This window comes from Myiozetetes cayanensis, unplaced genomic scaffold (assembly GCF_022539395.1).
Source record: "Myiozetetes cayanensis isolate MyiCay16 unplaced genomic scaffold, myiCay2020 scf1, whole genome shotgun sequence".
Lineage (NCBI taxonomy): Eukaryota > Metazoa > Chordata > Aves > Passeriformes > Tyrannidae > Myiozetetes > Myiozetetes cayanensis.
Window position 1 is genome coordinate 127,454,890 of NW_026086604.1, and position 12,571 is coordinate 127,467,460.

General features: G+C 40.2%; 1 protein-coding gene across 2 annotated transcripts in view; it reads right to left on the reverse strand.

Moving 5' to 3' along the window:
- Positions 1-11,674: 11,674 nt before the first annotated feature.
- The window catches only part of VPS50 (VPS50 subunit of EARP/GARPII complex), an 81,819-nt gene continuing 80,922 nt past the window's right edge, over positions 11,675-12,571 (reverse strand). For both annotated transcript variants that reach the window (XM_050312734.1, XM_050312725.1), the window contains exon 28: positions 11,675-12,437. In XM_050312734.1, the coding sequence (XP_050168691.1) occupies positions 12,318-12,437 (120 nt within the window). In that variant the 3' untranslated portion in view covers positions 11,675-12,317. The remainder of the gene's footprint in view (positions 12,438-12,571) is intronic.

Sequence of the window (12,571 nt, forward strand, 5' to 3'; positions counted from 1 at the left end):
TCACTAGCAGAAACATAAAACATCCTATGGTCTGTCTGCTCTCAACTTGTTTATTCTCAGTAAACATACCCAAAACACCCAAACAATTTGTCAGGAAATGGACCCAAAAGAGTAAGCAGCCCTCTACGTGAAGAAAATTCTGAGTGGTTGATCCAAAATACATGGAGTCAGTAAAGAGACCATCATCAAAGCTTAAATCCTTAAATCCTCAGCGTCTTTGCCTTTGACTGTAGAAGGCAGATTCTGTGCACTGTTTCACTTAGGGGACTAACACGGACAGTTTGTACAAAGGAAGAGTAATAGACCCAGAGGAAGCTGTTGTGAACACTGTTGTCATAGGTGATTCCTATTTCCTTCCCTACAATCCCAGTTTCTGCTTTTGAAGCAGATAGGTTGATTAATTTTCTAAACAGACCTGTTCAGAGGACAGATAAGATACATCTGGTCAATTTTTGTTCAGATAACTCTTCTGCAGTTTGACTGTCATATTTCAACAAGTCACTGGCCCTGTCTGGTTTGAGAGAAAGCATCCTTGACTCATTTTTTTCCCCTCTCTTTTTAAAAAATTTAATCCTTTTAACACTCACCTATCTAGACATAGTCCGTTTCAATTCCCATGATATTGTTCAGTGAATGACATTTATTCTATTAAATGGCATGCAGGTAAAATTCAGAATTAATTGTGGATTTCATCTATTTTGGAGGGGCCTTGGGATTTTAGTATTCTTCCAATATTTAGAATGGTCAATTTTTAAGATTAAACACCTGGTTTTTTTAAATAACTGATAAGAAAGTGAGTAAAATTAGGTGGCATGACATTATCATTCTTCTTTCACAAGCAAAAGAATCCATTTCAGGGCAGCTCTTAGGTCATTAGAGCCTATGTTTGACTGTACTCAGGTGCTGCACATGGTATCTAAGCCATGCATGCAACTGAGTTGAGCCACTGGAAAATCACTTGATGGGTCTCCTAAAGGAACTCCTTTATATAAACAGAACTCCTGCTTAATCAAAGAATCATGTAGTTTCACATAATACTCAGCAATTCCTATAGCAGCACTATTACAAGTGCTGTTAAGTATGGCTTAGCATAAGCAGAACAGTTAGATCAACCCCATGAAGCCCCTCCTAGAGCAAATCTTTCAGGCATTCCCCACTATGGCAGAAAATCGGAGACCAGAACATGGAGGTGCTGACAAGCACCACTCAGCACTATTGCTTCCTGAAGGATTTAACTCAGAGACAATCACTGAGCTGATTGTTCTCAACGTAGCCCCTACCAAATTAAAACCCTAAGAGGAGCTAAAAATTGTGTAACAAACTGCATGTGTGGACCAAGAGACACTACCAAGTGCTTAAGAAGCTCACAGCAGAGGACCTCTTGGTAAATTATGAAAGCCATCACATATCCTATTCTTTTGAACTTTAAAGTGAAATGAAAAAAAAAATCTGAAAGGAAAGGTGAAATATAAGACCTAAAAATATGGAAACAACTTAAAAATAATAATTAAAAAAATTAAAAATCATTTAACTAAAGAAACAAACTCAGAAATTTGTCTTTATAGATCCTGAACTCTCGCTCCCTCTCTGTCTCCCAAAAATACTCAGAATAGACTCATATCCTCAGCCAAGATGAGCTGGAACTAATTCCTGCCCTCTGTAAAACACCTCACCTGGGAAAGCACATGAAGAAGAGTAAAACTGAAAGCATATAAATGCACTCAGCAGCTCAAAGGCCAAGGATAATGGTAATCTGAGCCCTGATACTGGTGCATTAAAAAAAAGATCTATTGAAGGCCAAGGACCCAAGCCTCCCCACAGAACATTAGATAACTTAAAAGAAAAAAAAAAGGGGGAAGAAAAAAAAAGCAAAGAAAAAAAAAGCAAAGAAAAAAAGAAAATTGATAGTGTATTTAAAATTAATGACCTAAGGTTAATTGGTACTTCACTGACTCAATTTGCAAATGGATTATGATAGAGAAAAGTGTCTTTCTGACAGAGTTCACATATAACAGTGGCCCTGAGAACACGGGTGTCTCTATGGAATAAAAAGGACATTTTACTTTCCATGGAAGAAACTACTTCCTTCTCACTTTATTAATGGGTTTCATCTCAAAAGCTTGTTTCAGAGTCTTTTGTATCTAATTGGAATTCAGTTGCTGGATTTACTATTCCAAGGCATATTTTGATAGAAGGTTGGATTTCAATATTTTGTTCAAGGTTGCTTCCTCCCAATTCTTCCTTGCAAAGTCATTTTTTGTCTCACTGCCTTTTTGTTGGCTGAAGGCTCTGCTACCTTCCTACTCCTTCTGTGCTCTGCTGGTGTTATGAAGAAATAGTTCTGGACTTTCACTGCTTCAGTCCTCTTCCCTTTATCTCAGTCATGACAGTCTCCTCTGTATTTTGGGATTTATTTCTTTCTATCTTTGAGAAACTGTGAAAGCTTGTGTCATGTCCCTTTCTGACCCACAACAGCACAGTGACACTGAAGCTATATCATAACACAGGTTAATGTCACAGGAAAGCCCTGTAAAGAAAACAGGATGACTTTGTTTGCAAGATTACAGCAAACAGGGACCCTCACCATTTCCTCTGGTCTCCTGCACATTTGGGTCATCCTATCCCTCACAATGGGAATTTATCTTCCAAGCTGGCTGACTGGCTTCAGCTTCTGGTCAGCATTGTGAATTTCTATATAGGACTAAATGTTCCACTGTTCTGAAAAACATCCAATTTTCAGACACCTTCGACCCTGCTCAGGTTTCTTCCTCACCTCCTCCAGTTAAGGGCACGTGATTGAACCACAAGGGGACACTGGCACTGGCCTGATTGCTTCTGGTTGCAAGGGCAATGTCACCTGCCTGATCCCATCTCTCCTCCTCTACACACAGAACTGTTTGGGACCTTTAAATTTTGTAGGGAAGATACAGGCCATGATGGTGCAGTAAACATTGAGGCCCACATTTAGGAAGATAATGGGGTGTATACAAGTACAATCAAATTGCCATTTGAGTAAATTAATGTTGGGGGAGGGTGGCTGAGTCAGAAGAGAGAATGATCTGACACAATGCATTAAAAAAGAAGTCTGTGTTTTGTCCGTGAGCTTACTGTAGGAAGCAAAATAGAAGTGATTTGTCAAAGTAGCCCCTTTCCTGTACAGGTTATCTTGCTCTTGGAGACTGCAACAGGAGTAATGAAATTTTAGCTCTTCTTTCAGAGCACATTCAGCCTTTTTGTAGCACCTATACGCTTACTCTCCATTACACTTAATTATTTGGATTAGCCTAATTTTCACAAAATAGGCATTCTAAACAACAGACAATACACATACACCCCTTCTACAAATGATTTTTCACTGATATCCCAGGCAGGTATATAATGCACAGTGAAGACTGACTGCTTATACAAACACGATGTTTTCTGTACCTTCTAGAAGAAACTGTTCAACATATTCCTCATTTCCATTTATTTGGATACATTTCAATACAAAATAATGATTTGAGATGAATACGTAAAACTAGGTATTAGGCTGACTTAACAGATCACAGGGAAGGAACTAGAAGGGTTATTGTTCCCTCTCCAAGGCATGTGACAGAGATGCCACTTTGCTCAATTGTCCTCCTCTCCATTTATTGCAGTAGATCATGGGAGATCCTGTCAAACACAGGAGCAGAGTATTTTCCATTTCTCTGGTCCCTCACTGCATTAGTCCTGAATCTCATCACCACAAAACCAATACAAAAATTCACCCATTTTGTAGAGGGACTTTTACCACTTGTTCCCCTCTCTGGCCCAGGAACATATTGCGAATAGTGTCCCTCCAAGGTGGTGGCCCTGTGTGGCCTGTGGCCCATCTACTTTTGTCATTCTACATCATAGATCCTGCTGATACCCTCAGTCAGCCTTGCTCCGGGACCGGCACAGAAATGCTTCTATGGCCAGAGGTGCAGCACATGCTGAAAGGCAAGTCCCCACTGTCTCCTTGGAGCATTCTTTTAAAACTAAGATTAGGTGCATGAAATTGGATTAATTTCTTCCTTTGATTAAACTTGCATCTCATCCGTCACTACCAAAGGGAGGCTGGTGCTTCAGAGTGATTCAAACTCCACTTACACAAAGGGCAGGTAGCAGAGACTGGCTGGTGATTAGGAGAGAGGTCCTCTCTGGGCACTGTGGCTGAGAGCTCGTGACTCTGTAAGAGAGAGGCAGTGCCTTAGGCTGTTCCCCTGCTTCAATGATGTGGGGAAGGCCGTAAAACAAACCAGATGACTTTCTCTTGGCAGCCAGGTCACCAGTCCCTAGGTCCTCATCAGCCAGCCTGCTTTTTTTGCCCAGTGCCCCACAAACTTTCTCTTGGCAGCTGCCCCACCACTTCCTGCCCTCTCCTTGGAAGAGCAACACAGGCAGCCAGGACAGTTGGTACAGTGCAGAAGGTCACAAAGGTCCCATAGAGGCATAGTTCAACATCTCAGCAACCACAGGGCAGGATTCTGCTTTCCACTCCAAGGGCTGATGTCTCCACCCTCACTGACAGCAGTGCTAAACCTGGCTGTGTTGTCAGAAGGTGCTGGCAGCAGGCAGCACAGGCTCGGAGTTGGTCTCTGCAGAGAGACTCACTGGGTGACTCAGCACCCCTATGGGAGGGGGATAGGAGGGAGGATGAGGGGGATTCTGTGCTGTGGATATACACAAGCCAGCAGAGATTGCCCAAATATGGCCTGCTACCTATGTTATTCTTAAATTCAAGTCCTACTGAGCCAATAGAAACCATTCATGTCATATCTTTGACTGAAACCTCTGCAGAGTAATGATGGGGTCTATGACTGGAGCTCCTGAGTGCTGTTGCAAGATGTAAGTTGGAAGCAATGCTAATGACAAAGGCTCTCCCCAAGCTGCCACTGACCATTAGTATGTTCTTTCTGGTTTTGCAGTGTTTGGTAGAATGCAAAAGAAAAAAAAATGCCAAAAATTAACCTGTCAGTTTTATATATTCTCTCCATACTGTTAAAGTAAAGCAAGGTGAACATATTAATAAAATATTTAAAGAAGCACAGTCTTCTGCATTTTTTGTAATTTTCTTTTCCTAAAAAATTAATGTTTATAAAAGATATGAACACTATACTGTTTTCAGGAAAAAATGTGGGAACTAAGAGTAAAAGAGTTCAGCCTGAAAATCCTTCACTGACCTCACAAAATAGTGAAAGCACAAAGGTTCATCATGAAGTACCAGACAACCCCCCAGAGAATACTGTTCTTCTATTTTTCAGGTTGTGATCCAGGCACATACTGACCTCCAAAAAATTATTAATCAAATTCAAGATTTTTTTTCTCATACCTACAAAGAGTAGGCTTCAAAACTTCCTGCACACATGTCACTCAGTCCAATTCCCAGTCTTAACCATTCATTAGAGGTTAATAAATGTGTTTTAATTATTCATACAATTCACTCCTTTCAAATGCAGAAAAGTGAAATTTAATACAGAAATTAATCTCAAAGACAAGAGGTAAGAGCACACAAGTTTATGGGAACTAATCATACAGAATCTTAAACAGAGTCTACCATCTTAGAGTTTGCACACTCACCCAGGTAACTAAAGCTAATCAATTTAATGCCTCTAAAAAAAAAGTATCTAGAGATACTATCCCCTTATTTCCCATTATTGAAAACATAGATCTTAAAAAGCAAGGATAGGTATTGAAAAAAATATTCCCAGATCTCTTTACCTGATTGTTTCATTTGTAACAGTCTCAGATTTAGGGTTTCACAAAAAAACACATGTTATTTGTAAAGAAAATAAATGCTCAAGAATTTTGTGTACCTTAAGAAAAATAACTTGTGCTTCAAGGAAAAGAAAAAGGTGATCCCCACAGCCTCTCTTGCTTCTTTCCACAGGGTAACAAGTTCTGCTGGTGAACAGCAAATATTGGGTTCATAAAGCCAGCAGAGACCTATAACTGACCTAAAATGTGGAGCCTGACGCCTTTGTGGCAACCTTGGCCCCTCTTCCAGCAACTGTTTTGCCAGTAGTGCTGCTGTGGGCTCCTGCAGGTCAACTTCTCACAAGTCACCCCTCTCTGAAAGGATCCTTGCATAAGTCCAGGTGTCTGGATGTGAAGTGAGGACAGCATGGGCTCCAGGTACAAACGGGAGAGGAGGCGAACTCAAGCAATGAAAACCACTTATGCAGAAGGGGGACACAAAGGCTTGAACCCTAAATGAAAAACACATTGATAAGCTTCTCAAACACATTTTCCTTTAGCTAGAAACACATTGAACATCACAATAAATATGAGATCTTACTTGCAAATGTCTTGTCTTCTTATAGCTTATGCCTCTTTGGAAGTTTCCCTCCCAATAAGGCATCTCTCAGTCTGCATCCATGCAGTATCTTCAGGGTACTCAGCTCCACAGTAGCCAACTACTCCCAAGAGTCACAGAGAGGGTATGAGTTTTTACTGAGGGTGTACAATAGTACAGCCATGAGGGTGTATGTATTTTTAGTATCCTTTCATGATTTCATTAAAAAGAAAAAAAATCTCCCCTTAATTTTGTCCACAGTCTTCCCTACCTAATCTGTCTGGTAGTAGCAGACCACTGTAATGCACAGGAGAGTCCCATCCATAGCTCAGCCCATGTTTTCTGGTCTGTAGGAGGGTTCTCTGCCACACAGACAGTGGCACAGCCTGGTGTGGTCTGGAGCACAGTATCAGAATGAGACTTACTGGCTTCTGTACTAATACAAGGGAAACAGCACCAAAAAAGCCTGAGACACAGGAAAGAAAGTTTCCTTGTGTGCCATCTTCTACACAAAGAGGTCATGTTTCAGTTTTCCTGGGGTTAATTCACCAGTGGTCAGTAAAAGTACAGTTCATGTCTGTGGTACCACAGCCTGACAGCACTTCATAAAACATGAGAGACAATGTAGTTTCTTTTATTACCTGGGTGAGTAAAGTACAGGAAAATAAAACAAACTTCCCTACACCAGGCACCGAGACAGAGCAGAACCTGAACCAAAGCTCAGGACAGGTCCATGACCGGGTTGCTGTGGTATGCAGCAGCTCTAACATGTTACCTAAGGTGCCACCCACCCAAGGGGAGATCCTCCCTCCCAGCCAGGGCAGCCACGAACACCAAGAGCTCTCTTAGCACACACAGGAAAAAACACATGTGCATCACCTACTGGCCTGCATCTTACCACAGGGATTTTGGGCAACAGAAGGCAGAGATAAACATCTCACTAAAAATAAACAGACTTCAGCATAAAGATATGAGAAGAAGTGCCTTGTCAAACAGCAGAGACACCAGCACAACACTGGACTGCGTGTGCAAGGGGGGGGGAAGGAAGGGCTAACAGCTATGATGCGCTACTATTCATGGCAAAAATTTTCTCTAGTTGAAATGCAGCACATCATAAACCACTCATGAACACTCTCATGGTTGGAACATTTGGCAGCTTAAATATTCTAACTATGCTGGAAGAGACAGCTGAGCTGGTAGCTCAGGGCCAGGAATCAGCCCCTGGTCAAACTCATTTACATCAAAGACATCTTCCTATACTTCCAGAAATAAATGGTCCTAAAAACTCACAGATGCTTAGTACTGTGCTAATAACTGCATGAGGTATCTGACAGACTGCCACACTTATTGAGGTTCCAGGTTTCAAGAGGACAGCAAGCTGTCCCAACCAAGCTACATGCTCACTATGCTGCCATACCACTGCCTTTCACCTCGATTCTGCCCATCTTCCAACCCAGAAATTTTGTGTATTTGGAGCAAGCCCCCCCCCAGCAGCCACGACAGCAAGCATGATTATCCACAAGCTCTCTTTAGGGGCAGGAGCAACATGCTTCACCAACAGTGTCCAACCTGATGCTTTCAGCGTTTTGGGCTGGGCTGGAGCTCCTCTTCAACACCAAACGGTGCTTCCTACACAGCTCACATCAGTGGCAGACATGGGCAGTGGCAGTGGGAGCAGTATGATAACTCAGGTGTACTCAAAGCTCAGAATTCAGACCTGGATTATGACCTTGTCTTCAATGGACACCAGTTACACCCATAAGGAAACACATTCACACTACCTACCCAGGCTTCAGCATCAACTATTAATGTAAGTGCATTGCTTGTTGTTCAATTTTGCCATGCTTTTTTTGTGGGCCCCAGTGTTGAACTACATGGCACGCGAAGCTCTGTGTGTATATACCTGCACTATAATATATGGATGAATTTCAAGGAACAGTTTTATGGTCCATATTCTACATGCCATCTCTGCAGCTCTCAGCAGCCCCAGGATAACTTTTTTCCTATACAAGGATCCTTTTTATTTTAAGTCTCAGGTGACATTTCTTTATTGTTTACTGAAATACAGTGAATGGCATGACTTTTTATGTATGAATAAAAATTACTAGTGATATAGGGCAGAAAATACATACAATTATGAACCTTGGATTTATTTGTAAAAAAGATCTTCAGAAATACCTGCAGTTATTTTGCACACCTGACCATTAATTTTGTGCTTAGTGATAAGAGGTACCTCACTGCATCTCTTCCCCTAGATCTTCAGCTTGCTCATATATTTTGTTTTTCAAAGATGAGCATGTTTATACAGTTATTTGCCAGTTTTAAACCTGATAATGTTGAAATCTGTGCAAGACAATCTACATATGTAACATAGATCTATACATCTCTGCTCTGAAAGTTGTTTTACTTTCACTTACATATCAAGATCCAGAGTTCCAGACCAAACCAGCACAGCTGAGAGATACTATGGGGACTTTGTTTAGCAGGATAGCCAAGTAGACTCAAGTTTAGTTCACATCCAGCTGTTTTTAATTTAGCTTTATGTAAACTCTATAGGACTGTATTAAAATTAAGCAAACACAAAGAAAGAAAGTTCCTTCTGTCACCATTAGTTTCTCAGGCATGTACTTAGATCATATACCATGCTATTGATTTAATATCTACTTAAAAGAAAACCAAAACACAACATGTGTTTGTGAAATCCTGGGTATTATTTAAAGATGCTGTTTCACGAAGATGCTTCAGAATCTCATGGATAAGCAAGAGATCCTTAAAAACCAAGTCTCTTTCATAGTAAGAAGAGAGATATTTATAATTTTGTGTATTCTGTGGCACAACAAGAAGAGCACAACCCACATCTGCAGCTTTTCATTGGGTATCTGTCACAAAGATACGCCTTTGTCATTCACATCTGCAAAAACTAAAAGGGAATAAAAACCTTTTACAAAAGCTTTGAGGCAGCCATTGATCACTCATCCCTATTTTTCCTCTAAGAGTGTGGGGACAAAAGAAGGCAGGTTGTCCTTTCAGTGAACAAGCTATAATCTATACCCTACATCCAGGGCTTGCTAAGCAGATCTGGTCAGGGCCTAGTTTTTCCCACTGCAGATCCGAAGCAAGCCAAGCTTTTATTTTAGACATGGGAAGACTCTTACCCATGTGGGAACAACAGAATCCAGAACAGTCAATTACCTGAAAATATAGCTACTCTTCTGAAAACAAGGAGCATTTGTGTATGTACTCAGATCAGACTGAATTAACTGAATTAACACCTCCAGGGCTGCTCTGTGCACTTCCCACCAGCTGAAGCACTGCTGTTTCAAGGCAGTCTGCCATTCTGCTTTGAATAATTAAACCTACACCAAAGCAAGGACTTTAATCTTACACCAGGGCTACAGCAAACAATCAGTTGGCTTCCCCCTATTTTTGTCCCAGTAGCTGCTTCTCTGCAGAACAGCATCACCATGAGAGAAGCTGACTGCTGAAAACCCAGTTGTGCACTCATCAGTGCATGGATAGTATTTGCCTGATCAGAGACTTGAAAACTGCTCATCGGTGCTCCAGCTGAGTTCGACAAACATCAGAGCCCTTATTGTCTGGGAATCAGGATTTAAAGTGTTCATTCGGCTACAGAAGGACAGACAGATGCACTGTCCACCCCTGCACTGCTGGTCATTCTACTTGGAGACTGAAGAAAATTCTTTTCTATAATTATAGTAATTCAAAACTCTCCTCTAAAACATAAATTATATTTAAGCAATATTCTCTATTGCACAAAAAGCAGTATAAGAGGCTTCTTATTGCCCAGGAGAAGGAAGATGCACAGAGATGCTCAAAAATCAATGGTTTGTAAAGAATTCTCACATCAGAGGATGGAAACTACAAAACAGACCCTTAGTAAGTAAACAATTCAGCACTCGGTGAAAATTTGGCTTCATTAGTCACCCAGGACCAAGGAATATCGAATATTCTGAGCTGGAATGGACCCACAAGGATCACTGAGTCCAATTCCTGACTCTATGCAGGGCAACATGACAGTTAAAGAGTGTATGCAGCCAACTAAGCTACGTGGCTTTTCCCTTAGCATCAATTGTGGGGAGTAAGGGAAGGCTTCTGTGAAAAATATAATAATTTCTGAGGCATATATGAATGAAGATCAAACAGCTGGTGCATGGTTTAACACTGCATCTCGCACATTATTTTACTTGGGGGCTTACTTAAACAACAAGTCAAACTTATACATACACTACAAAAATCACTCCTGACTACGTTTCATGCGATTGCTCACCTTGACCCTACATTCCAATCAGTGCTTATACCCCTACCTTTCGGTAAGCAATCAAATTACAGTGACCTAGGCAGTTCAGGGGAAATTAACCATGTGTTCAGCTCACCAAAGCTCTGGTAAAGATATTCGAATTTCTTATTTCATCCAAGAGAAGAAAATTGAAACATATTTTACACTAATTGTCTCCGACACATTTCTATTTCTTCCGAGAGCTCTCGCTCAGGATCTGACTTCAGGGCAGATACGCTGACGCAGAAGTCCACACTTTCATCTGAACCACCTTTTTAATGAGGGTAAAAGTGACTCAGCTTCAACATATATGGTGACAAACCGCTAAGCAAGTTTTAAATGGAACTAGACGTGACAGCATGGTCAATAAAGAATGGTGTTAAATTCTGCTTTAAATCTTATTTCCTTTAAAATACACAGATAAACAAGGAAGCTGAATACCACACAGTCAATATTTAAAATGTAAATTCTATCATTCTTCTAAAACTGTACACAGGCTTTCTTTGAACTCACACAATGATGCTCAGTACACTCCTGAAAAGGAAATTAAGCCCCAGAGAAGAGCAATTGATGATCCAAGGGGCAATTTTCTGCCACTAGGTTACTGCTGTCATTCAGTATGTCCTGATTCTCCTATGTCTGAATTAAAAGTACAATGGTAAGTATGAATCACAAACTGAGAATTTAGCATGTTGTATACATTAGTAGACTGTATCCATGTGAATTATTTTACCTATTAGCTCAGTGTTTCCTTTTAAAAGGTCTGAGAGCACTGCAAAAAGTTTACTGTGTAATAAAAAATAAAATTTCTAAAACTTTACAAACTGAAAACCAAAGACAAACCTGAAAACTTCAGTGTAGTCAGTGAAGCTCTGACAAATTGATTTCTAGGACAAATATGCAGCCAAGCCATTTTGCTTTGCTCAGGATCACTCAGGATCTACAGCTGAGCAGGAAACAGGAAGATTATCTTAGTATCAATCCAGAACTTCAGCCAGAAAAACATTATTCCAATTCCCTGGCATTATTGCTGACACTCTGAGTTGCTGAATTGGAAAAAACAAAGTCTCACAAAGAAATCATATTAGTGTACAGTATTTATTACCTTCTATTAATCTGAAGTCAACAATTTTGATATGACTAAATTAATTCTGAAATAAACAGACATTTTTAAATACATATAAAGATGAGGGGCTTTAACATGAGTTATGTAGTTGATTTGCACTCTTAATCCACATGCAGGATACATCGATCAAATATTGTACATTTCCTTTCATTTTACACTGGTCCATAATAAAGCACAGTTTCTGAGAGTGAAAGCAGGGAGGAAAGAAATCATATTTTCAAGTAGCCCTTTTATTTATAAAGAGCATCAATGATATATTAAGCCAGTGTGTTTCTCTCTGATTTTGATTTTACTTACAGTATAAGTTCTGCAAAATATACAGCTCACCAATGATACACAAACAGTGTCCCTTTACTAAGGGCAAGTAAAACAAAACAAAACAAAACACAAAAAAAAAAGAAGAAAGAAATACAACAGAAAAGAATTCTACAGATTAGAAAAGTCATATTTTAGAATACTATGTCACTTCAGAGTGCCTCCAATGTTGGTAAGAAAGGTCATGCACAACAGTTCATGTTGTCATTAGTCCATGAGAGGCTGCATGCTTCACATGAACAGGAAAAGGTACGAGTCACAAGGAAAGCAGCTTTCTCCAGTTATCTTTTAGGCCTGTCTATGTCGTCAATGGCAGCTAACAGCTTCTGTCTTGCCTTTTTGTTGATGTGGGAGCCCAGACAAACATTCACCAGATTGGTCAACTGCTTAGTGGAATACTCCTGGCAAACAAAAGCAGATCATGTTATGGAAAATAAAACACCAAAGATACAAAATTAATAAAATGCAGACATACTCAGGGTGGACTTTTCAACTGATAGTAGCAGTCAGTACATAAAGCAGATTTAAAGCAGTA